Below are 27,376 nucleotides of genomic sequence, written 5' to 3' on the forward strand. Positions count from 1 at the left end.
TTGGCATCTAGTTTAGTTATGTGCATTTGAGTAAGTTAACCTTCTGATAAGGGGAGATTTGTTAATTGTTAGTGTGCTGACATTAAAAACAGAAGTTTCTAAATTTCCTTCTTTCGAAATTTCCTTCTTTCTAAATTTCTCCTCATCCCTAATTGCGCTGGAACAATTAAGGCAAGAAAATAATGGAAGGTAGCATTCCCAGCTCAATGAATACTTAATATAAAATACTAAAATATTTACTGAAGCACAAAGTCCAGGTACCTCTAAAATGACTTCCTTTGTTACCAGCCTACTAGCTAAAATTTGTCTTTGGAACTATTTTTAACAGCATGGGAATAGGGGATGGGTCTGACTTCTCTCCTCAGACTCTCTAATGCAAACCTGTCACTGTTTGGCTAAACAGAAATTATAACAACAATGAATCAAGGAGGTTTGGTCAGAAAAATAAAAAAAGTAAAAGAAATATACAGCCATACTTGCCAGCTATTGCCCACTTCCCTTTAGCCCCAGTGCCAAAAGCAGAGGAGTGTATTCAAGGGAGGGGGGATTAGAGCATTTCCATGCTAGAAGAGCCTTATGTGTAAGCAGCTGAACTGAAGCTCCTCAGGTTTTTGTTGGACATTCTATCAACTGAACTGATTAATGAAGGTAGAGTCATGGCCCTGAATAATGAATGGGTACCTAGGAATGGCCAGGGAGGGAAAACATGTGCCTTTTTCTTATATAAATTCTTCTTTCTGATTCCTTGGAGAAGTTTTACTTGAAAGGTAAATTATTGTATTTATCTAAAATTTAAAAATACCACTTTGCCTATAATTTGCAAAGAATTCACAGGAAGTATTAGGACTAACACCGATGCACAGCTACAGTTCAAAATTGCAGGCATATTTAGGTCTACCATCAAAATCATAAAACATTTAAACTTTTGTGTTGACATTTTAAACACCTTATTTTAGGAGAGTAACACATAAAACTACTTTTCCTCCACAATTTTCAGCTGGCATATGTTGGGAAATTCTTGCAAATTTGGGTAAGTTTTATGCCAAAGATTTGAAACAGTCAACAAATCTGTTGTAGCACAAAAGGGCACACTGTTGCTGCATTCCTTTAGATTTGTCATTAAGTTAGTCAACCCTACTGAAAAATTTATTTTTTTGAAAGTCTGTATATTTTTTTTCCATGTTGTCATACTAGGCTGAGTTAGATGGGTTCAGCTAATAGAGATCTTTTTTGAGAGCTTTCTACTGAAACATGTATTCTATTTCTAGTTGCTTCCATTGTATTCATGCATTCTTCCTGCACAGTTCTATGGCTTTTTTGGGGGTGTATTTTTAATGGGTTTTTTGTGTTCTTTCAGATTGACTTTAATACTTTCCTGTCCGATGGATCTCAAAAATTTTCCAATGGACGTGCAAACATGTATAATGCAGCTGGAAAGCTGTAAGTTTGCGTAATGTATTATCCTATACATACTTTTGCAGGGCTTGTAACAGCTATACAGGAAGTAGGAAAATCCCTTGTAGTGGTACAAGAACAAATTTTCAAAATTAATTTTCTATTTTATCAGTAGAATCTGTGAAATATGCATGATTTTAAGAGGAAGAGGTTCTTTCATATCTATTTGAACTGAAAATCAAGAGTTTTTTATATATCTGAAGTTATCATTAAACTTAAGTACCCAGTGACAGTTTATACAAAATTTCTGCTTATAGGGTTTCACCATAAGTCTTTGTGTGTTCACACATACAGAAGGTGAATAATATGGGAGCGCATAAAGGAAACATAAGAATAACTTAAAGAATTTAAGGGGATTGTTGGGATTTTGATTTATGGGATTTTATGTGAAATAAAACTATTATATTCTAAGATATATATTTTACTTATCTACCTCTTTATTTTATTACTTAAAAGAGGATGGAAAGTGTAAAGCAGCTATGCCATTTCAAGGCACAAACCCAAAAGGAGAAATCAACCATTCTATCTGATGCATTATATTCTCATCTTCCTTGTGATATGAAGTATTTTGGAATTGCTGTTTACCTTAAAATGAGAGGACTTTGAATGAGAGTTGCAGCAGAAAAATCTTTATAATGATGCAAAGAACAAAAATAAAATAAAGTAAAGCATTTTTTGAAAGCTTCCAGCAATCCTAAATTTGTGCAGATTAATGACAGGAGCAAGACAGATTAAGAAGTATTCATTTAAAGATCTAGTTTTACAGTTTTAGGGATGATAAGTAAAATATTTCAAAATAAAATAATTTTTCATATAGAATGAACATACTGGACTATTTGAAGCATCATAGATTAGAAATATGACACACATAATTTTATTAAGATATTTTTGGAGGTTTTTTTCTTCTTTTACTGGGACAAAGCAGCACCTAAGGGAAGAGGAGGTAATCATCTATCAGTCAGTATATCACAGCTGTTTGTTGTATGGTATGCTTTTATAGAATATTGCAGGGTGAGTATAAAAGCCAGATTTATTATTACAATGGACAGATGGTAACATTATGAAGCAGCCTTTCAATATGAGGACAACACCTGAATCTGACAGCAGAAATTTTCTACTAAAATCATCATTATATGACACAAATGTTAAGGAATTTAGGGCAGTATTATATATCCAGGATTTGAGCAAAACTCCACAGTCCACCTGAGCAGATGATCCTATCCATAACCTCTGTCACCTGTATAATTAATGTGACTAAAGAAAAGGTTAACAGGAGGCAGTTGCATCAGAGTACATGCAGATGGCAAGTATTCTCACTAAATACAATTATGCTTCAAAGAGGAAGAATTATTGTGTTTGACTGAACAAGCAAAATGTATCATTAAAAAAAAATATATTATGTAAATTATGAAATTTTTGCTTTAACAGCTTCATAAAACTCAGCTGCTTTTTTCCTTTCTTTCAGCTGCTGTGAGGACAGGTCAGACAAAAACTAAGTTTTCTGGAACAAACAGGCATCTGGTTTGCTTTAGAGAAACCTTGCAGGAGCCCACAGTTCCCACAAACTGCACCACAGGGAACCAACATTTATTAGTTGAATAGCACTGTAGATGTTCTACTGTATTTTCCAGCAGAACATTTTTCACTGAAGTCTTGTTTTTAATCATTGAGTTCAGTGGGAGTAAATTCCCAGCTGCACATTCACATGGTAAAGAGAGGCAGTTCTCACAAAAGAAGAGCTGAAGAAAATACAGTTTCAAATTCTTTATTCACAAAGATCAAATTTGATTTCATAAGGAAGTTACAAGTAATAAAGCTTTTTCCATATTGCCTTGTCTAATTCTATTTTACCTGTAACTTCAGACATCAAAAACAGACTGTGGGAAAAGATGATGGCCTGAGGCAGAAAATTTTGCAGCGTGTGGGAGCTCTGGATGTGCTTACATGTCTGATAGCAGAATAACCAGTTATGTTTTCAAGAACAAGGCAGCAGTTCCCTGAGATTATTTTGGGACAGATCCAAAGCAGATATGTGACCTAAGTTCCAAGATCCTAGATTTTTGAGAGCAGGAATTCACCTGTCTGTAGCCAGTTTCTCTGTACAGGAAGGACAGGAAAGGAAATAAACTACTTGGAAGTTTTACAAAATAAAAAAACCAAACAAACAAACAAAAAAAAACCCAACTAGTTTATATGAGAGTGAACTCTGAACAATTTCCAAAACTTAGGAGAGGATGAGCAGAAACATTCAAATTCCAGGCTCTCTGGCTAAGAAAAGGCATCCAGTTCTATGTAAAATTATAGAAGAAAAAAGGAGGATGGGTGATTTGGCATTTTCCCAGGCTTCACATCAAATTTCCTGAGGTAAGAACTGACATAACCCTGAGAGCCCAAATCCATCCAAGCATCTCTAATTTCTAGGCCACAGTGTCATACTCTGCTCTGGCTGTCTGCCTTGCATTTTTTGGTGCACATTGAGGCAATGTAAACAGAGCGATCAAAGCACTAACCCTAGTGGTTAATGCCTTGTCTGGGGAAGTAGAAGACATTTGTGTTCAAAACAGAGAACACAGCCCTCTCATGTCCTGGGTGAATGATCTGACCACCAGGCTATGTTATAAAAACCAAAGTGTTTGCAGGAGCAAAACAGGAGTAGCCATGCTTCCAGATGTTTCTTTTTGAAGTGGTGATCATTGCTGGTTTTTCCACAGAGTGCCAAGCTGTGTAGGACATTGTACATTATGAATTTACAAGGCACATTTGTCTCATGGTTTCTGTAAACTGTGTCTGATCTTGCAAGCCTTGTTCCTGCATGTGTCACTAAGCAAATTAGTATAAATTGCTCATCTTTTATTTTTGCTCATTTTACCACTGTGTTGCAAAGGCTGACAAGAGACAGATCATGAGTTTTGTCTCTCATTTAAAGTAGTGATTTCTTCTAGTACTAGATACTTTCCTTCAGTATTGATACTGTTGTCCCATCATGGAAAAGTCTAAAAGAAAAAATCAAGTATAGCCTTTTTTCCCAAATGAGATCTTTATTTTTAGCTGGCTCATGTAATGTTTTCTCCAAGGTCGGTCTAAGCAGCTGGATTTGCCCCTGGCAAAAGTACTTCTTTAGATCATGAAGTGTCTGAAAAATATTTAAGTGGAAATGTCTCCTATTTTTAAAGGATTTATTTTACCAAATGATTTCTCAGCAGCTAGAATGAACTGCTTTTTTATCTTAGAAAGGGAACAAATGAAAATGCACATATGAAATAATCCCTTCTACAGTTCTGTGCCTTTCACCAGGGCAGCCTATAGGCATGTAGGATAATTTTAGTTTTATTCTGCTTGAATAAGATACAAAGAAATGTCATCTAGATACATATTTATTTCTGTGGCCTGTCTCCCAGGAAAGAAATAGTTTTCTTTCATATGCTAGAGCTTGTCTTCCTTTTTCAAGTTTTGCTTTTACCTTAGAGCGTTCTTTTATTCATAAATTGCAATTATAACTTTATGTGACATTTAATATTCCTGAATTTTCAAAGAATATTGAAAAGACTAAGTTACAAAAGAAAAAATATACTATGAAAAGCAACATAGGTAAAGTATAAAACATTTTCTTACCCCCTAATTTTAATTTTATATTTATTTTTAAATTTAAGTGGCCCTTTTTTCCCCTTTTTTATTTATGGAGGCTTTTTAGTTTTTCTAAGCAATCATGCTCTTGTCTTCTGGATTGTTAAAGAAAATTCCCTCTATACCACATGATTCTTATTTGAGCAATTTCTTTCCCCCCTGTCTCTAATTTTGAGCTTGTACAAGGGGAAAGATGGGTATGCAGGCTGCAGAAGTACAAGGCAATGCATTATAGAAAAGTATGTGCACGTTTTTCCTTTCCCACAACTGCACAAAGGCAATGTAAGAAAGATAAAATAACTGGAGTGTATTTCTCATCTGCCAGGGAATCCTCAGGTCTCTACATGAATGACAGAAATTATGGGCACACTGGGCCAATGCCTGTCTGTGCCCGAAGGTATAGAAACCATACTGCTTCTCTCCATTTCAGTAGCACAAAAACTATCAACTGCTCAGGCTGTGGCTTTTATTGTTCAGATGTGTGACTCAAACTATTGTGTCTATCTGAAGCGACACATGACACACAGCTACAAACATCAGGATACTTGTAGTCTTCAGCTCCTGACCAATGCAGGATGAAGGGGCAGTAGTAACTGTATAACTGCTGCTGACATTCAGAAACTAGAATAAATGTGATAGCTGAACACCTATAGGTTTCAGCAAGGGATAGTAGGTTTGAGAGATGTGCTAGAGTGCTGAGCTGAAATGTTATTCTTTTCCAAAATTCAGGCTAAGACGAATAAACCTATAACTCCCCAGGGAGAGATTCCTTCAGACGACTTAAAGGGCAGTGCAAGGGGCAGACACCTTGTAGAGCTGCTCAGAAGTACATTGAATAAAATCCTGCCTTCTTGGAGCTCCAGCACAAATCTAGCCTTGAAATGAATCACAGCTCATTTCTGAAGCTAATATATTTAGTGTGTAATGTAGAAGAATTTGTTCTAACCTCAAGCCAAAACCAGACTCGTTAGCTCTGGCATATCTTCCCCCTGCTATGTTGCTGGGAATTCAGGGCACAACTGAAGTGTCTGTCATGCTCTTAGGAACAGTAATGTGCAGGCAGCTTGTCCCAGAGGCAAACTGCTGGGATGCCTAACAGAAGAGCAGTGGAATAACCCTAGTCAACATGACTGTAGTTCTTGCTTCAACTGGAGACCTGAAGTGATGGGTTTACTGACTAAATCCAATGTTACTTTTGGACCTGTACCTTACTAAAAATTAAAGAAATGAGAATGGAATTTAGATAAATCATTTGGATTAAAAAATAAAAAATAAATTTTGTAGTTGAACTAAACTCTTTTACAAAAAAGCCAGATACACTCAGTTGTTTTATGCTGTTTTAGACATGTGAATGTGAGGAAAAGAGTTGGGTTTTAATACACTTGTAGGTATTTTTAAATGACACAAGGGAAGCACAGCTGTCCTGTAATTAAACAGAATGAGTAGAAAATTTACAGGATATATTGATATTCAGCTGGACCACAAGTTTGCCCATGATTTGGAAAGATATGCTAAAGGTGGACAGACAAAGCAATTAAAATAGTGTCAGCAAATGTGATAAAGGAATTATGTTGTAATTGCCAAGACAATGAGGGTTCAAAGGTGTAGAGCCTCTAAAGGTACAGGGGAGGTGCTTGCCTTGAATAACATATAAACATATGTGACAGTGTAGTCCTTGGAGAAGCAAGAGAAGAGATGTTAGACACTTCAACAGTTCTTCAAGAAACACTCGTTGGATCTTCACTGTCTTGTCTATGAGATCATGGCCTTTTCATGCCTACCACTGATACTGAATTAGCTAAAATAAAATCTTCCTACTCTTTGCATGCAACTGATAGAAATATCTTGGTTCCAAAGAGTTCTATAGAGTAATGTGGACTGATGTGAGTTGAATGGGGCTCTGTTAATTTAAGGCAGGCTTTAGTCCTATATGTTCAAAATTGGATGAATGGAAAGTTGATATTTATTATTAATGGCAGTGTAAAACAAAAACAAAACAAAAGACAAAGATACAGTCTAATTCTTTCTTTCAAGAACCTCATATGAGTGTTGATTTCACCATTTTTGAAAAGATAAGTATTTCTGGGAAAGATGAGTCAGACTAAGGGAAAAGTTTGGTTTTTCTTTGAAGACACTTTAATGTCCTTGATACTTAGAAATATTTCAGCAGGATCACATTCTTTTTTTCCTGAATTTTTTTCTGGAACCTGTAACTGAAAATACTGAAAATTTTTAGTCTAGCTAAACAATTTTCAATGCTGTCTAAAGACTACAGTTACTGTGTCTGTCTTGTCCACCATCTGCCAGAGTTTTGTATCAATTACATGAACTAAATAAAATACCACTACAATTTAATTTTATTTGATGTCCAGTCATTAAAAACCCTCCATCAACTATTCCAGGCACAGCTCCTGAGAACTACTTTTCATCAATGTCTTATCTCTTCCACCTTCTCCCTGTGTTAGTGTGATGGAATTTTACTTTAATTTTGTCACACTTATCACTCTCTGTTGCACATTGTTTTCTAAAATAACATTTCTGCCTACCAAATCCAAGTTTCCCAATTGTTTCAGGCCCTCTTCCCTTCTAGTAAATTCTACTTAGTTCCCTAGTTTGTCATATTAATCTCGGGCAGAGCTTTCACTCTGCCAGTATATGCTTCATTAACTAATTACCTGGAATGACTTCAGGCTCCTGAAAATTACTTGTCTCTTTAAGAGAACAGTTTGTACAGAGACTACAATGCCAGGCATTCACACACTTCTTCAGTTTTCCTGAGAAATACTCCGCCTGGAAACATTCTCCTCCTGGGATGATGTCTTTGTCATATAATTACCAACAATTTACTGCCTGCTTTTGCATTTTAGATGTGCAAGACCTCAGACTTTGGGTTAATAGAGAGAGTATTACTGTAACCTAACCAGCCCTGTAACTCCTGAGCACCACTGTTCAAACATAATAAGGTTGTTTCTTCTATCCTTTCTTTATGGTTCCATGATACCACCTAGATTTTATATAATTAGTAATATCTTTATAGAATTAAGTAAGACCAAGTGCTGCATAGTACCCAGACAAAAAGAAATACATTGCCAGCTGCTCTCTCCTTCAGCCACAGAAGCCGGTGTTTGTCCCATAAAAGACAGCTTAACAACTGTACTTCCTTTCCCAGCCTTCATTCATTCGTGCCTTGAAAACCCAAACCCTAACACTGCATTTCAGTGACAGAGGTCTTTACTAACCCACTTCATTTTGTTTAGGTTGGCCTGGTCCTGAAGACCATGCTGGTTTATAGCCTCCATTGCTTTCAGCTATTAAAGCAGAATAAAAGATTTCACTTTTTGCACCAGTGAGCTGCACCCTCATATACTACCTAGGCTAGTGACAGTCAGTCATTTATTCAGCAATAAAACTTACCCACTAGGAATTCCCTACATAACACTGTACTTCCCAGTCACTGGTAAAAAAAATATCTGGTAGCAATTTATAATAGTCATCAACAACCCCTCACAGTCAAAAGAGAAAAACTTCTGGTTTTATGAGAGGCTAAATACCATGTTTGGTTGCATTAATTCCTTATAGGCTCCAAGGAGAAATGTCTTGTTCTTTATAACTGCTGCCTATTTCAGTGCAGTTCTTACAAGTTACATACTATGTCTAACAACATAACTAGCACATATAGCACGAGTTTGTACTGGTAACCACACATCCATTCAGAATAAAGCCTACACATTTCAAGACTACACTTTACTGCTCCATTTGCACAGAGATAACTGTGTAATGGAACACAACTTCTGGGAGTTTTTATCTCACAGACCATTTGGAAATTGCACATAGTGTATTTCTAATCTTCAAAAGCAGACCAGTATCAGTAACAGGCATTTACACTTTTAGTTAAATATATGTTACTGAATGACATTTTTTTTAATTGCTTTAAAGATAATGCATATTTGTTAGTTGGGTAGCCAGTAGCCAAGAGCCAAAAGCTCAGGTGGACTTCAGGTTGTTATTTCTAGAACAGGACAGGGACAGTTATTACAATTAATCAGCAGAGGTCCCAAAATTAGTGTATCAGGGGATTGTATTTTAGGCTCATTGCATATATAACACCATATACCTAAACTGTAATAGTATAAATACTTTGGTACGGTAACCACTGATCGTTTTAAAGAGTGATTTCCATAGAAATATCTTTTTCCCTTTACGCACATTGCACACAGTGCCAAGAGCATTCTGAGTGTTAAGCACTGTGCTATTCAGCAGGTCCTCCTCATAAAATTAATTGAAAAAAGATATTTTCTTTCGATTTCATTCAAGCTGATTTAATTTAGCATACTAGTGGAAACATTATACTATTTTAAAATTATTTGATATAGCATAAACTCACATCTCCATTAATTTCTCTATATTTTAAGGCACCTTTAATTTATGACTGTGACCTTGACTTACAAAACTGGTTACAGTTTTGAATGCTAACACTATATTTGGGCATTTAAAATGTAAACATGACAAAAATTAATTATCATAGTAGCATTTTGAATATGCTGCTATTGTTTGTAGTATATTACATTACAGAAGAATTAGTAGGCAGAGTAGAAAATCAAAATAAAAAGCACGCATTAGAGATGAATGAACCAGATTTAGTGAAATACATTTTGACACAGCAGTTGTTTCTTGACAGTTCAATGAGTTTTACTCAAGGAATATCACTTCTGGCCATAATCTACATGCTTCGAGCAGTAATCTGCTTTACACACAACTGCTTTTTGTCTGAATTCATGCAAAGTTCGATAAGATATATACTTCTGATTTTTCACAGTTTATGCCATTTAATAGTGAATTCTAACTGTGTTTATGGAATATCATGCAATCAATCAGAAAAGCAAGTGTTTTCTTGCAGTTTTGATATGTCCCTGGAGCGGCTTGAGCAGCGTCTGATCTTAATTACTTATTTTAAAAGGATATGGTGGTATCATTTTTATCATATTCATCCAGCCTCAAACAAAAGTGCCAAGTAATTCAACAGTCAGCCTGAGTTCCTTTGAATACCCTGTATAAGGGTTCTTCCCAAAAGAAACATCAAGAATTTAGAAGGAAGAAGAAATGTAGAAAACATTTTTACATTTATAAACATTAATTCTTAGCTCCTAGGTTCATTCAGCACAGATAAGAAAAGATGAAGTGTATCTGAGTTTTTGGGTCAGCAGATCACGTCATTGAATGCCATTAATAGGTGTATTAAAAGGGTAGCGAAGTCACTGAATATAATGGGGTAAGATTTATGCCCACACAGCAAAGAGGTTACTTTCTTTGCTGAAACTCAAAATGTCAGTAATTTTGGGCAGACAATTACTCTTAGAAGGTTCTGAACAATATACTTGAAACAGCAATTTGTTACTGAAAGGTTAAAAGAATTTCTGGTTCTCAATAGTATTTTTTCAACAATTTATTAGTATTGGACTAAAGCAGAAAGGAAATATTGCAAAGAAGCTGAAAGCTATATAAATTAGATGAAAAAATTATCATTCTGGTACCTTCTGGTTCATTCTAGTATATGTAGCTCAAACCTGAATGAGAATATGAAGCCTTTTTTTTCCAGCTGTAATAACCAGATAAATTTTATTTAGGAAAAAAAAAATAGATTGAAATGCCTGGGAGAATTAACAGATCACATATTCAGAAGAAATAGGGATATTTTCCCCAATGATATGCCATGCAAATTTTTATCTGAGAGAGGGAAATAGAAGGAAAAAGTACTTGTCCTTTGTAAAGTCTGGGCCTTGATTAGTATGTATTTTGCTGTTGTATCTAATCTTATACACATGCATGAGGTATGGATAAGTGCAGGAGAATGAATATTGAAGCTGAGTGTTTTTTAATATCATTATATATCACATCAGTTAATATGAGAAGATTATAATCATTTGCTTTCCCATGTGTTGTTCCAGTTTCAGAGAAAATCAGTTTTTCAATTCAACTAATACTACTGCAGAATTTTAATTCATTCTTGTCTTTGAACAATTTGCACTTAACCATTCAAATTGACATAAATCCATAAACATAACTTTGACAATCCACATTTCACCTCAAGTAAAAGCAGGAAGAGATCTGAGTGTGAAGGGCCTATTTTATCCTTCATGGGCTGGGGAGAAAAAGATGTTCCCAAGCACACAAGAGTTTTGGATGTTTAGCTAATTTAAATGATTTTGTTGAATCCATTAAAAGACCATCTAATTATTAAGATTTAAAAGAGTTTCATAAGACAGCCATTTTGTCTCTTCCAATTCAGTGTGGTATAGAATAGCAGATAAAAATTTGTGATCAACGAGTATAAGCATGCCCTCTGTATTACCTCCTTTTTATAACATTTATTTTAAATATTTTAATTTGATATGTTACTGCTTTTCAAAGTCTGCAACTAACTTAGAGTTTATTTGGGTTTTTTCTTTGTTTTAGTTGGATACACAATGAATGATCTCATTTTTGAGTGGCAAGAAAAGGGAGCGGTTCAGGTAGCCGAAGGTCTCACTCTGCCACAGTTTCTGTTGAAAGAAGAAAAGGATTTATGTTACTGCACCAAGCATTATAATACAGGTAGGAAAGAGATTACAACTGAAAGACATTTAACATTTATTGTTATAATAAATGTCACAGTTGGGTTGTATTTTAAATGTTCTCACTGAATTCAGAAGAGGCTTAAAACACACAGGTGTATTGTGCAAGGTAATGCAGTCTTAAATAACTGGCAAACCAAAACTACCTGAAGACTGGATAAACTTCAATTTTTGGTACCTTAAGTAAATATAGAGTTGAAATAATTCCAAAACTGTTCAGTCAGGGGTTTTACTTATTCAGTAGGTGCCGTGACCCCATTTACAATGTGGGATCTGAAGCACTGCTGAAATCCAAAGGTCTACACGCTGTGCACTAATCATAGCCTGTCTCAGTCGGGAAAAAGGGACATAGCATGGCTGAGCCAAGCTGTTCCTGCCTTAATTCACGCAGCAAGGGGGCAACGTGAATGAGCTGAAAGGATTTTAGTGTGCAATGGCAAGGTGTACAAGCTAGACATGAGCATGCAGTGACAGGACAAGAGTGAATGGATTCAAACTGAAAGAGAGTAGGTATGAGGAAGAAATTCCTTACTGTGAGGATGGTGAGGCACTGGAACAGGCTGCATGGAGAAGTTGTGGATACCCCATCCTTGAAAGTGTTCAAGGCCAGGCTGGATGGGGCTCTGAGCAACCTGGTCTAGTGAAAGGTGTCCCTGCCCATGGCAGGGGAGCTGGAACTAGGTGATCTTTAGGGTCTCTCAACTCAAGCCATTCAATAATTCTCTAATTCTATAATTCTATGATACTGAATCATTGCCTTTGTTGAACTGAGGTATTTAGCTCATCTCTGGGATTATTTGAAAAAGTAGGGGATTAATATTAATATTAATATTATAGTTATTATATTTTTATTTTTAATTGTGAAAAACTATATCAATAACTGAATCACGAGCTTAATAATCCTGAAAAGCAAAGCCTAAGTTGCATAGTTTATATATTTTCTTGAGAAAAAAAATAAAAAGTTAAAGGTCTTCCATTCTAATCCACGTATCTTTAAATTCTTGCTCTCCAGTATGATTAAACATTTCTTAAAATTCAGCAGAATCATTTGGATTCTGCTGAAATGTCAGGGAGAGAAAATCAAATAGATGGTGTTCATAAGGCATGTCCTGCTACAATCAAAATTAAGGAGGAGTGCTTTCCAACACTGAGTTTTATCGCAACTGCAGTAGTGCCCTAAGAGAAGGGAAGGTTCTGTCATAATTTCCATTTAGAATAGGATGATACTGAGAGAGATATTTTGAACTGTTCCCTAAAATAAATTGGAAACACTTAACGTGCACTTCTGTTGTACAAATGCTAATATTTGAATAATCCTTAAAAACCTTCTAAAATATATGATACATATCCTATAGCAGAATAATTTTTTCACTCAGATATTTCTTCATTAATGATAAGATAGGAATTCCTATTTTTTCCTTTTTTCCTTTCTACCATAATCCTTATGACAAATAAGAAAATTTTATTTTCATTATTTTCCACTGTCTCCCTTGAAATATACAAGCAACTTACCCTTTTTTTTTAGGATTCTCCTGCTTTTATGCCATTTAAATGTGTCTGCAGTTGTATTCTTTATCCGGTATATGATATTAACTGATGAGAAACCATGATATAGAGTATTCTTCTCCTTTTTCTAATGTTCATTTGCATAATATGACGCATCAAAAACCTCAGAGAAATTGAGACATTACTGTGATGCTTAACCTGATACTGAATGGAAACCTGGTTTAAAATTTCAGAATTTCCAGTGATTTTCAAAGCCTCCATCCAAAGCTGAGTTGTACTCTTACTCATTTGTCTGAGAACTTACATTATAATCGTCAGAGTTTAAACCTTGTGTTTTTTACTAAAACTTCATTTTTTCAGTATTTTGAAGGCACAATATTTTTCTTCACAACCTGTTTCAAGCCTATTTAACCTGGTATTCATTTTTATCTAAGGAAAAATAGGAAAATATGCTATGCCTACACTAGACTAGGTTACTTGGGCTCAAATTGTATGTGCTGTTTGTTCACTGTGGCCCTAACCTGAGTGGAGAAGCAGGAGCAACAGATGTTATTAGCTGCATGGGAGGCCTCATGGCTCTCAAGATGTGGCTACAAGTGTGCTTGTCTCCATGTAATTCTGTCCCATTTAGGTGAGAAGAGGGGACAATAAGTCTAGAGGACAGTGTGGCCAGTCAGCAGCCTTTTGTATTCTGTATTGCTTTGGCCAAACTGCATTTCTGTGGCCAAACATGCTCTAAGAGGTGAGTGCAACCTACAGCCCTTGAAAGATGAAGATCAAGCCTGTACTGAAAAAGTAATTGGACCATTTAACTTGTCCACAAAAAAATCAAGGTGTTTGGTAACACAGAAACCTTGGAAGCCTGGATGCAGTTAGAGGATGGAAATGTTAAAAGATGTCAGCAAAAAATAAAGCAATTGCACAGCTGTGGGACCTGCCTGTGATGGGCAGAGGGGAAAATTGGGATGCTGATGCTGAGCAGGAGGTGGAAGAGTGTGTCTCACCAGAGGAAGCAGCTGAGTGGCCTGCTCTGAGTTACAGCACCAAAATTACAGGTACAGAACTTTGTCAGGGCAAATCAGAAAGAAAAGGTGGTTTTACCCATGTAGGACTACATTTGTTGTGATAGTCTCTTCAAGATAAAAGTATTTTGTTCAAAGTATTTTTTTTAATTCAAATCTTCAGTATGAAGCAAATTAAACCAGATTAGGAGGGTTTGGTTTCTAGGAGAAGTAAGAACTCCTTTTAATTCTTTGTTACAACCAATACTATTAACTACCATTTGTAGGCTAAAACCCCATAAACATTATATTAAAAGAGAACAACAACTATTTTCACTGTGTTACTTGGATACATCATCAGTAATGTGCTTTTTAAGGCTTCTGCAATGAGATATTGCAGGAAGATATGCCTTTAGGATACTTTGCAAGAACAAAAATTTTAAAAAGCAATTTTTAAAATATGATGTGAAGTCTATTTCTCTGGCCTATGACAGATTAGATAAAATGAATTCTTAAAATAACGCTAAGCAACTACAGCTGGTATGTAGTAAGCGACCAAAGAAGAGTTTTCAAATTAAATTTAGTTACAACACAGGATGGAAAGCTCTTCTGAGACATCCTGTAAAACAAAAAAAATCCCAAAATTCTCCCCGTGAAGCAAATTAACATGAAGCTTCAGGACAGTATGTGGAAAGTCATCAGTGCATGTCTCATCAGTGTTTCATGCCCAGTTGAAAATGGTTCACTGTAACCAGAGCTCAAAAAATAAACTGTGTCTAAATATAGAGATATAACAGTTTCAGCAGCAGTACAGCAAAATGGCTCATCAAATCTTGTGTTCTGAGGTGACACAACAACATTTCTGATAATTTTCATTTTTTGCATCCACAGGCATATGCACAGTGACCAATTTGGAAAGTGAAGTAGAATCATAACAACCAGAAAAATCACACATTAACCATTTGCATTACAAGGATGGTCTTGTTTGCCGCCTTCCTATGTGACATTAATTGCTTCCCTGGGCTATTATGCAACACCTAAATTTTATTGCAATCACAGATAATTTCAATCACAGCTGCAAAAAAGCTGAAAAAAATATCTAAATATACAGTAACATGAGTTTATGCATAATAGCATTGGCTCAGAGGCACAAATGAGTCTAGGCTTTACTCCTGTGTCGTGGATAATGCTTTACACCCACACTTGAGCGATGCTGCTCAGAACTGTCTTAGGTCCAATAATGCCTTTTGGATCAAAAAATTGGATGTAGTGGTCCTTGAAACAGGGGAGCTGTGATTGCTGCCCTCACCACCTGGACTGATAAATTCTGTACATGACCATTTCTGATAATTGCAATCTTGATGAACAGCATGTTTCCTTAGCTCCACACTCCCCATCTGACTTCCTAATATGCACATCCCAAAAACAATTTTTTCTCATGATCCCATTTTTCCTCCCATAGCCAAAAAAGTTGCTTCACAAACTGTAGATTGTGGCCCTTCTAAGTCTCACCTTCGACTGACCTAGTGCCTTATATTCAGCCATTTTGCTGCCAGCTTGATGACAGTGATTAAAGGAGACACAACTTCAATGTCTTACTCTCACAACAATTCAAATCCTTACTTGTGTTCACAAACAGCTAAACCACTCTTTTTGAGACTATAGGAGTGATTTTTAAGATATTACTTTTTAACTCCCTCAGGTTTTTTTTCATAGATCATTCCTCCAAAAAGGAGGTTTGTACTTTTTACCCAGGAGATAGTCTATGGGTGTGAAATCTCTGAAGCTGCTCATTCCTTTGCTGAAAAAGCAGGAATTATAAACAGTTTTGTAAACAGTCTGTGGCAGGCTGAGGATGTGACCGTCCCTAGATGCACAAAATGGCACTTCCTGACTCCAACAAGACATTTTTCTCAAGGGCAAAGAGGCCACAAATGTCAACCCTGCACTGATCAAAATTTGAGCATTCTACTTTAAAGATTCATTGAATAAAAAATTCATCGTCTGTCCTGGAAGTGGAAACATCACATCTAGATACCTCCTTAGTTTCTGTGTCTCCCCTCTCTGCCCCTGCTAACACAGTGCAGCACATGACAAGTCTTTCACATCACAAGACTTCTGTTCAGCTTGACATCTCTCAGGCTCCCAGGCCCAGTAGACCTGCTGCCTACCCAGTCCACCCCCAGCCTCTATCAGGGCAGGGGGCTGCTCCATCCTCATCACAGAGATGTACATTTGTCTTTGCCTTGATGTTGTGCTGGGCTCTCCAGCCCACAAAGGTCCTGCTCAATGCAGCTCAGCTCTCCATTCTGAGGGACATGAGAACTGCAAGTGCAAATTTACCAATTTAACTTTTTCATATCTATTTTCAGCTGTCTTTTACTGCAATCATTATCAGTCTTACACCAATGTCAAGTTTATCACCTGCCTCCGAATTTTTTTTTTAAAAAAAAAGGAATGTAAAAACCCTTCCTGTATGGGAATCTATGAGGTGACAGCCTCAGCACTGACTTCCCCCAAAATATTGCTGAATTCTACAGACCGTGACTTGAAAGAAAAACTGAATGTTAATACATTCCTAGAGTCGTTTAGTGAATCCTGGCTTTAGATACATAGAGAAGTGTCTAGTTCTATATGTTGGACACTGGAAAATCATAATTTCGATTCAGGCTCTATGAAGATAAATACGGTGTTTTATCTATTTTATGATCAGGAAGAAATGAGTACTTTTATACTCAAAAGTATAAGCAAAATACACTCAAATTGCAATTTATATTAAAGAGCAAATTGGAAAGTTTCTAGAGAGCACACTTACCAAGTGCTTTTTTATTATCCTGACTTCTTAAAAAGGTAAGAAAATAATTTCAGCTAAACTTACCTATATATAATCAGTTTTATAGTTACAATCTCTTGAAATAATGAGCTTTGCATACACATAATTTATGAATTTTATTTGTTGTTTAAAAAATTGTATCACTGAAAGGCAAAGGAACAGAAAGCTGTATTTCAGTAATAAGCAGAGTTCCTCTCAAACAAAAGTGTCACGTTCTTGGAAGAATAAAAAGGAAATGTCTTTACTGAACAGGGTAAAATCAAGTGGACTGCTTTTCTTGTGGTGATTCCGATAATGACTCAAACAGAAGAGAAAGTTAAGGGGACAGTATTGCCTTATGGAAAAGTCAGTTTATGTATTTCATTCTCATTCATCCTCTGTATGAAAATCATCTGCTATTTTGTCTGCAGTGTTATACGTAACATGCTGCTGCCAAGAGATGTTACCTGCAATCTTATTTTAGCAGATGCAGAGAAAAAAGAAAGAACACAACAAAAGGCAGAAGGAAAGTGCTGGTGGTCTATGTGATCCCTCTTATGGCAATATAGTTTTATTTCCTCCTGAGACTGTCTATTTTCAGCTAAAACTTTTCAGTTAGAAGATAAAATTGTCCTCAGAAAATTCCCTTTCAACATTAATTACTTCCAATATAAAAAGGTTTTGGGTTTTGTTTTTGGTTTGTTTTTGTTTTGGGGTTTTTTGTTTGTTTGGGTTGGGGATTTTTTTGTTTGGTTGGTTTGTTTATTTGGTATTTGGGGCTTTTTTTTTTCATCAATCCATTTTGTCTGAAGACAGCTGAAGCCAATAGCCACTTTCTTACTGAGGGCAATGATTTTTGCCAGGGTGATTCTACCCTGTATACTAGATAAAACATTAGGGTTTATATATGCAGGGTCTTTAATAAAAATGTTGATTAATTAAATGATCAAAGATTTTGTGTCAAGGCAATTCTGATAAAACTTCATCTGTTCTTTAACACACAAGTATTTAAAGGACGAGCTTTCTACTACCTAGCACTCTGAAGTTCCCCAGCTCAGGAGACAAGTGACAGAACCAGCATTAAGGAAGGGCTGGAGAAATACAGCAAAGGGAAGGTGTATGATGGCCAGCAGTGAGATCACATTTGCAGTGTGTATGTCATGAACTATCCTCAGTGTGGGTTGTCCTGCAACAGGTGTTTGTCTAGAGTAAATATTTGTCCTTGTACAGAGAGTAGATAGGATTACTCAAAGCATTGCAGTGGCAATCATTTAGTAAGAACCTGTAAGGATCCAAGTATTAAAATTTAGTAGTAAGAATTCAAGGTATTGAAGTATAGAAAACAGTCAGAGGCATAAGATACAATAGCCATATTACATCTATCTATACAAAACCTGTTTCTTGAGTCCACCTATTGTTTCATTTTGGAAGAAGAGTCTTTAAGTTTTGCCTTGAGAAGAAGGAACTATCATTACTTTTATCTCTATAAGGAAAAGTTCAGCTGGTTTTTGCAATATGTTATCTCTTCCACATAAGATGTCAAATTCTGGTTGTAACATGTCTAAAAATGTTGAACACAACAGAGGTTTAGAATAACACCGAGAGGCAGATACTCTGTCTAATGTAATTTTCAAGCTCATTTTGAATTTAGGATCTCTGTCAGGATATGGGGAATAGAGGAATTGAGGTGCTTAAGAAATAGCTTTCAGGAAGACAGACAAGTGGCAGAAGCTCTCTATTGTATTAAGAGACCTAAATCTGAGTCAGCCATTTAGGATGAGAATATCCGAGCCACTGAAGTTGTCTCATTCTCCCTTTCTCCTTCCCTGCTGTCTCTCAGTTTTTTCTCTAATTTCATGCTAAGCCTTTGTCTCTAGCTTTTTTTCATGAGGAAAAATGAAGTGTTGTTGCACAGGAACATCATCACAGCCCAATTGCCCCAGGATTCTGTTAGCAAATCCCTATAGCTAGCAATATTTTGATTGCTTGTTGGCTATCAGTCACTGGTAAAATCAGAATTGTGTAGTCTACATCCGTACTGACAGATGTGTTGGAATCACAATATGAAATATTTGCTTCCCAGATCAAAGACACATATTCTGCAGAGCACCATAAAGATTTATTCAGATTTTCTTAACTCAGTTCAGTTTTGCTAACCTTTAAATCATCTCTATTCAGCAAGCATAAGATTCTTATTTTAAGTAAATAGATTAATGTAATTTCATTAAACTGTACAGTCTTTTAGCTACAGTTCTCTCTATATACATAAGATATTTCACAACAAATCATTTATTAACATTATCAATGACTTACAAGGTCAGACTACTATTTTCTACTATCTAAAGTAGCATCAAGAATCCTCAGCAGATAACTTTCTGTTCTGCATGGATAAAAAGTTGAACTCTGCATGCTTAGCTCTTTTCTAATTTGTTTATACTTATTCATTTTTTATTTTATTATGCTATTAATTTTTAATTTCATAGTAGTTAATAATTGTTACTCCTTTCTTAATTATTTCTCAGGCACATTATTCCCTTGACTCAGAATCCTGAAGTAATTCTCCCTTATTAAAACTTTCTGTATAGCTTCAAAAACAGCTACTCAGCCTTCCTGGGAATCATAACATGTTTATGACATTGTAGGTGTACAGTAATAAAAGCTTTCCCCAAAACACACCTTAAGGTCTGCTAAAAGGAGACAAACACTTTTAAGTCCTACCAACTCTTACCTCTGGGACAGTTTGAGACAGATGAAACTATAAAAGAGGACTCTTTATGGCCTGAATTTACAACTTATGCTTGATTTCTCTTGCACATCCCACGCTACTGACAATACATTTTAATGACACAAGCATACTGCTGCCTGCATAGCCCATTTTTTAAACAGCACATGCTAAAGTCAGAGGAGGCTGTGTAGTGTGAAGGTGACCTGAAGTAGCAAAATGCTCTTCTTGGGTTACTCACAGTTGGCCATGCAAGAAACAACAACAAAGAAAGTGTGTGATCTAGATATTGACTCCAAAGAAAAGCAATTTATGCTTTCTGGGGGAAAGAAATATCATATAGACTGACACAATTTTATTTTTTCACTATACTAATAGTTTCAGCATGGACATTGCATAGAAATCTTGCCAGTCCAGCAGCTCTAACGTTGTTACCAAAGAATATGGGTAAGAGACAAAAATGCACCATCACATGCATATACGCCAGTACATTCACCTCGCATGCACAGGTAACAATGCTCATCAAGTCAGCACTTTTGGGCCCTTTCATGCACTTAAATCCCTGGTTAGACTAGACTTACAAAAACAAAAAATGTAACCTCAAATCAGGAAAAAATATTTATTTTGGGAAGCCCTGCAAACCTTTTCAATCTTTTGCTTTACAAAAATCCATTTTATGGATTGTGTGCACACTTATATTTAGACAGCTTTAGTCTGAAACTACCATCAGGTCTTAATTTGTTGCTCAGCCACAATAGCACAAGGGATTCCTATCCTCCTGCTAGGCACTCTGTGACATTCACAGTGCCTGTCAAAATGAACTCGATCTTACCCTTCATGTACTACAAATGAATTATTAGAGCAATGCTCTTAGTTACTTGTCTATCTCATTCCCCAGCTGAGGTGACTTTATGGATATGTCGTTTCTGATCCATTCAAGCATCCAGTCAAATAGATTAAACCACAGCTAACCTGGCTTGAATTTGAAATGGAATTCAGGAAGGGAAAGGAGACCCACAGCTTCAGGTGGGAAAAAACAGCACAGCCTCTTTTGGCTGGACTCACATCTGCTAGTACAAGGGGTTTCTTTTTTCAGTCAGCTACATTAGCCAAGTTTATGCAAGTGGTTCTGATTTCAGCCAGGAAGGGCAAAAGCTAACATCGGCTCTTTCACACTTAGACCAGCAACTACTGCAACTGCAGTGCTAGACTGACTTCAATCTGCAGCTTTTCTCCAATACTTGGTACTGGAGCAGCAGAGAAGAGGGTCTAGCTGGGTAGCCACCAGTCTTCTGGAGGAGCTGCTATATATTAATTTGTCAGAGCTGCTATATATTAATTTGTCAGAGCTGTACAGGAAGAGAGGAACACAGTAGTCTTGACTAGGAAGCACTGGAAGTATGCCTGGCAAGTCCATAAAGTCTCTGGGTCTAAGACAAAGACAGGACTCTAATTCACACATGTTGTGAAGCTAAGCAAAGGTATTTTTCTACTTTGAGACACGTCCACTTTCTTTTTCCTTTTTCTCTTTTTCAATTTTTTGTTTGTTTCAATTTGGTGTTACAGGTTTTGAGGCTTTTTTTCCTTGGCCAATGATATTTACAAAAATACTAAACCAAGCAAAAACATACTTTTGTATAATTCTTCTGACACATCATTCAGTCCTAGTTCTGGCCTCTTGATTATGCCTGCTTTTTGATCCCTTTCTCCGTGGTTACAATATATTCCATTTGCACTTTTTTCATTTATAATCTCTTTAATTTTTTTAGGATTCTGTTGTTTACAACTATTCTTCTCTTCTACCTTAGTTCAATTAGATCTGTCAAATTTGCAACCATATAAAATATTCCATATCAGAGCTACTACATTATTTACTGTTCACCGTTTAGGACCACAGAATTTTTGTGCTGAGTGGTCTGTAATAGTTCAAGTCCACTGAAGTCCTCAGGAAAGAAACTCAGATCTCTTATCCCACATTTCTCTGGATGGAAAAAAAAACAACCTACAAACAGTAGCTAATGTTTATTGACATTTCATATATGCGTATGCATATATTAGTCAGTCTGATGCTCCTTAGTTTTCCTTCCTAATTTGTTTTGAAAGGAGAATATAAGACCTTATAAGAAGAAAATTTTGCATGCTGAACAATTCTTACTGATATGGTGCCAAATAAAACGGCTTTGCTTAGACCTAGATTGGGCTGATGCATTTCTGTCACTCCTTACCACCACAATTTACTGTGATGTATGAGACACAGACTGATGCTGTCCAAGGCTGCTGAATTAACAGAATGAATGTCACCAAAAAAAAGAAATCTTCAGGGTAAGAACCAGTTAAAGAATATGATTCCAACAAAGGCCAGTTAGGGCAGAACTTCTGGTATATGGGGTGTAGTGAACAGCTAAATGAAAGACTAAATTGCATAGGTATCCTTTTTAAGGCCATGGAAGAGAAGCATAGGGTAATATCCTGGCCTTTCCTGAAGTAAACACCAAAATTCCCATTCACATTTTTAAACCAGGATTTCATCCTGTGACTGAGGTAGAAATCAGTCTTGAAGCTGGGGTAGCAGATGGTTGAGGCAGGATCTGGGACACAGATTTCGGGAGTTTAGATAGGATTCAGAAAATGCTGGCAATTAGGAATGAAACTAATAATTGAACTTGCAGATATAAAACTCCTGAGATACGAAATGTAACCTTAAAATTAAACATCATAACAAATGTCTTTCTAAATTTTTTTTTAGTGCCTCAGGAGAATAAAATTGTCATAAAATTGCATTCATTATGACATCATAGAAAATCTAGTGGCCTGTTAAAAGAACTATTATGAAAATAATGAAGTTCAGAAGTACTTAATATCCCTAGAATAAAAATATTTCTTTGACTTTATCTGAAGTTCATTTCTGTATGCCTAACACATATAAAACAAAATACATTAGTATATGATGGGCTTATAAATCCATTACATAATTTTTTTAATCTGATAAGCATCAACTCTCTATTAATGTGGAAAAAATTCGTATAAAATGACATTTTGGCAAATGGAAATTGATTAGGAAAATATCTTTCAAAAATAAGTTGAAAACATAACCAAAGAGCTTCATACCACTTAAGAAAATATAATGATATAGCCTTCCTTCTTAAATTTAGAATTATAAAATGTTTTTTCCTCAAAATAAGGAAGAAAACTGAGTTATGTGTAATTGTTGTTGTGAGAAACTCTTTTATGTATACACTATTTACAGTAACAGCATTGCCTTTAGCACCATTCCTGTGTGACTTATATGGCCATTGGGCAAAATTAAAAAATCTAGATCTGTGAAATAATCTACAGCTTGAAGGGTGGAAAAAAAATTCAACCACACAATAATCTGGCTAATATAAAAATATGAGTTTATTACATTTTTATGAGCTACTAATAGATTTGTTGTTGTTTTTGTTCTGGTTTGAATAAGTGTGTAGAAGTTGCTTTATATTCAGTATCTGGATAAAACTAAATCATTTAATTACCTTCCTAAAGTTTCCTAATCTCTGGTCTTTCCAGTCTTCAAACAGTGTTTGAAACTTGATCGTTTCTCTTATGAGCTGGAACAGTTTGAATGGGGACACAGCGAGAGATTTAGCAGATTCTCCTATTGATAACGTAATGCTCATACTAATACCACTATTTTTCCCCAATTTTTAGTTCAATAAAAATAAAATTAAGCTTAAAATTAAACCAAATATAAAGGAGATATTATACAATGGGGAAGCAAACATTTTCCTTGTGCACAGAAGTATTTCCAAAACATAAGTTTCAAAAACGGGTGATCTCACAGAGGAAATGTAAATTTCCTATTGTTATAATGAATTGTGGGGTTTTTTTAATAAGAAAATATATAAATTTCGGACCATATCAAATTCTTAATTTTTCAGATATTCTCCCCATTTCCAGTAGATACTCCTGTTATAATTGGGTCTGTCTTTATTGCAAGTCACTGTAGAGAATTGAAAACATAAATCTTTTTCTAGTGAACAAATATAATTGACACATTGTACATTCTTCAGGAGTGTGCACTAGATGTTGACAGTAAAAGCATTCTATTTCTCTTGAATATTTCTTCTTTGTTGTAAAAAGGAAAGTTTACGTGTATTGAAGTCCGGTTTCACCTTGAGAGGCAGATGGGTTACTATCTCATCCAGATGTACATCCCGAGCCTCTTGATCGTGATTCTCTCCTGGGTGTCCTTTTGGATCAATATGGATGCAGCTCCAGCCAGAGTGGCTTTAGGCATAACAACTGTACTGACCATGACAACACAAAGCTCAGGTTCACGAGCATCTCTTCCAAAGGTAGGCTAAATTTCCTTTGTTTGTACCATGTTAATCATAATGTTATGTGAAAAACACTTTCAGCCAACCTTATGTGTTTTAATTATTAGCATCCAATAATTTTCTAAATCAAACAAATAATTTTGAAATATTTAGGGGATTTTTGATTCTCCAATCAAATATATTCTATTTCTCCTTTGTCTCAACTATATAGCCAGCCACATGTCTAGTTAATTCCATAAACCCTAACAAATAGTGAAAACAATGTTATTCCATGTTGCATAAATCCTGCTTAACAATTGACTGGCTCATCCTTTCTCACATTCCAGTATCTGATTACATGCTAGCGGATATGACTGAAATTCTAAAGGCCATAGATTCTTACCATAGATGCTCAATTATATTCCTTGCTCCAAACTGCCTAAATTATTAATTAGCTCACTAGTTACACATTTACATTAAAATGTAGAAAAACGTAAACCTTAACAGCTCCAAACAATTGCATAAAAATGATTCTCAACACAATGAACACCACTTAAAGTTTATTTCTATATTAACTAATTCCATTTTCTGAGTTGTAATTGCTTTAAATGTGTTCTGTTTCATTTATTCCTTGACCATCTTCATGTTCCATTGCAGTTAATAGAGATAAAATGTATACAATAAAAATACACAAAGTTCAATTCTGTATTAGTTTTAACATTATATTTTTAGGTTGTCTATTTAACTTTTTTGTTAAGTAAAACAAATAGCCCTTGCAGATTTGAGCATGCTTTGTGTCCCAAATATATGGAACTGGATGCATCCAAAGTTAACATCAACAGATAAAACTGAATGCTCTAAAAACTCAAAAAAAGCAACAATGTAAGAGGTTAACAGAGAGCTGCAGATTATTTTTGTCACATTTTGAGGCCTGAAGTTAGCTATGTTTACTTATATAGAAAAACTCTTGTAACTCTGCAAAGACTACTTTCTTGCTTGAGATCATGTCCTGCATCTGAACTTGGCAATACAGGATTGCAATGAGCTCTAATCTGTATCTGATTTTTAGTTATTTCACTGTGTTAGATTGACAGGATTAATTTGAAACTATGCATTCAATTTACTGTGCCTATATTAGCAGAAAGTGAACACATCAGGCCTCTCCACCTATCTCCTTTCTTGTAAATTTTTATTCCACATCCATTTTAATTCAGGAATTCCCACTGGTCCCACTAGAAGCTGCTTTTTGCATCCTCAGTGCCATTCACAGATCTCAGTCAGACAAATGAAGGAAGAGCATGTGTATTTTGAGGTTTATTTGGTTTGTGATGTAATACAAAGTATACTGTAAGGAACTGTTAATGATTTGAACACATTTTGTAAAATAATATGTTTTTTAAACAAAAATTTAACATGGATTGAATTGTTGTTCTTATTGTTGTCTGTCATGCAAAGTTTTGTTCGATAAAAATACTGTTGGGATGTGGAGGTATTAATGCACTTCCTCCTGCCATGAAATACTAAACTTCACATCTGTGCTTTTAGCATACTCAGGCTTCTCCTGTCTCCTCTCATAGGTGTCATACGTCAAAGCCATTGACATCTGGATGGCGGTGTGTCTGCTCTTTGTATTTTCTGCACTTCTGGAGTACGCAGCTGTTAACTTTGTGTCGAGGCAGCATAAAGAGCTTCTGCGGTTCCGGCGCAAGAGGAAGAAGAGCAAGGTAAAAGTAATGGTGTTCACAGCTTTTAAAGGGTCTGACTGAATTATGCCAGGATCCAGGGTTCATTTGGTAAACATACTGCAGCTTGAAGTGGCAATAGAAATAAAATGGCAGCACAGCATAAAATTCACTATGGGCAGAGGGTCACTACAAGGACTATGAATTGCATAAATCCAACTTAAATTCTCGAAAGAGGGATTAAGAGGGATTTAAATGAGGCATGGGCCATGTGGGAGCCATCTGCACAAGCATGAATTTCACTCTGTTGGAAGAGTTAGATTATACTTCAGTGAATGAATGTTACTAGTATTTGAGGCAGTTTTTACTACACTGATATCCAACAAATGTTGTTTCCTAATTTCATTCTAATACTCAATTCAAAGCCTTAACAGCTGTGTTTCATGCAAATATTTTTGCAATACTCAAAGTACTTATTCAAATAACATTATTGGTAAAAGAACAAACATTTTGCTTTAAAAGGCTGGTAAGTTTGGGGTTTTTTCTTCCATCCTGTAATTTTGTTTTAGTTGTTCATATTATTAGCAAGAAACTTAATTATAGTAATGGTTATAAGAGCTGGAGCTATACAGACTTCCAGTAAAATAACTCACTACCCTTGTGCGAAGCCAAACAGCTAAGGCTACAAGTTTGAATTCTGAAATCTGTAGTTAAATCAAGCAATAAAGAAAATCTCTTATAACGTGTAACTCCTACTTCAGATATTACAAAGTGTAAATAGTTCTCCAGCCTGCTTATTAAATGAGTACCCCTCCAACAATATCATGCAGAGCCTGTGGATCTGTGGATTACTAGTGGATGAAAGTTTGACCAAAGCAACACAATTCAGTTCAGCCATATTTCATTCCTGAAGACTTAGTCTACCACCTACATCACCAGAAGACATTTTACAAGTTTCCCTCTTAGAAGATACTGAAAATCTGCACTGCTGTAAAGCCTACCTAAGCAGTCCCTATTAGTAAGACTCCCTGTTTAAAGGCAGGCCAGACAGTCAGGTGAAAATGACGCTTTCATACATTTGCCTTTCCCCATGTGTTGAGTCCCAGACTTCTTCAGTGGCACAGAGAAACTCAAACTGTAGACAAGAGGATGATTCAGACTGCAAGTACCTGCATTCAACGTTTGACCCTGTGAAAAATGTGCTTCTTTCTTCCTGCTGACAGTAGCAGAAAAAACTGCAGTTTTGTAACTTGGAATATGGCAGCTCTCTGAAAGCTGTCCTAAGGTTTGGAATGGGAAGAATGGGGTGGGGCAGATGTGAATTACTGTACAGGGGTAGGTAAGTCACAACAAGTGAATTGTGTATCAAGCAGCTGTGGTAAGTGATATATTGTGTCACTATACTTTTAATCCATTTAGCTTTCTCACCATGTATTGTTGTTCTGGATCACAAGCAAATTTACCACATTCAACTTAAGTGATATCTTTCTTAAATGCAGGTCAGTTAAAATGACCACAGGATTAGGAACTGGCATATAGTACCTTTCTTCCTCAGAATCAAACCAAATCTCTTTTCAGCTCCCTCTTAGCAAGACTTCAAATTCACCAAAGACATTCATTCAGCAATCACAATCAATTCAATTTCAGCTTAGAGGTATGTGAGAGAGG

The 27,376-nt window shown here is 35.8% G+C and overlaps 1 protein-coding gene across 3 annotated transcripts in view; it reads left to right on the forward strand.

The window, feature by feature from the left end:
* Positions 1–27,376, forward strand: part of GLRA3 (glycine receptor alpha 3) — an 85,886-nt gene that overhangs the window by 46,104 nt on the left and 12,406 nt on the right. For all 3 annotated transcript variants that reach the window (XM_088056919.1, XM_088056920.1, XM_088056921.1), the window contains exons 5-8: positions 1,358–1,440; positions 11,533–11,670; positions 23,851–24,065; positions 25,604–25,750. In XM_088056919.1, the coding sequence (XP_087913045.1) occupies positions 1,358–1,440; positions 11,533–11,670; positions 23,851–24,065; positions 25,604–25,750 (583 nt within the window). The remainder of the gene's footprint in view (positions 1–1,357; positions 1,441–11,532; positions 11,671–23,850; positions 24,066–25,603; positions 25,751–27,376) is intronic.

The sequence above is a fragment of the Pseudopodoces humilis genome, chromosome 6, assembly GCF_049639895.1.
Source record: "Pseudopodoces humilis isolate 2021_Gansu_Grassland_sample_001 chromosome 6, ASM4963989v1, whole genome shotgun sequence".
Taxonomy (NCBI): Eukaryota; Metazoa; Chordata; class Aves; order Passeriformes; family Paridae; genus Pseudopodoces; species Pseudopodoces humilis.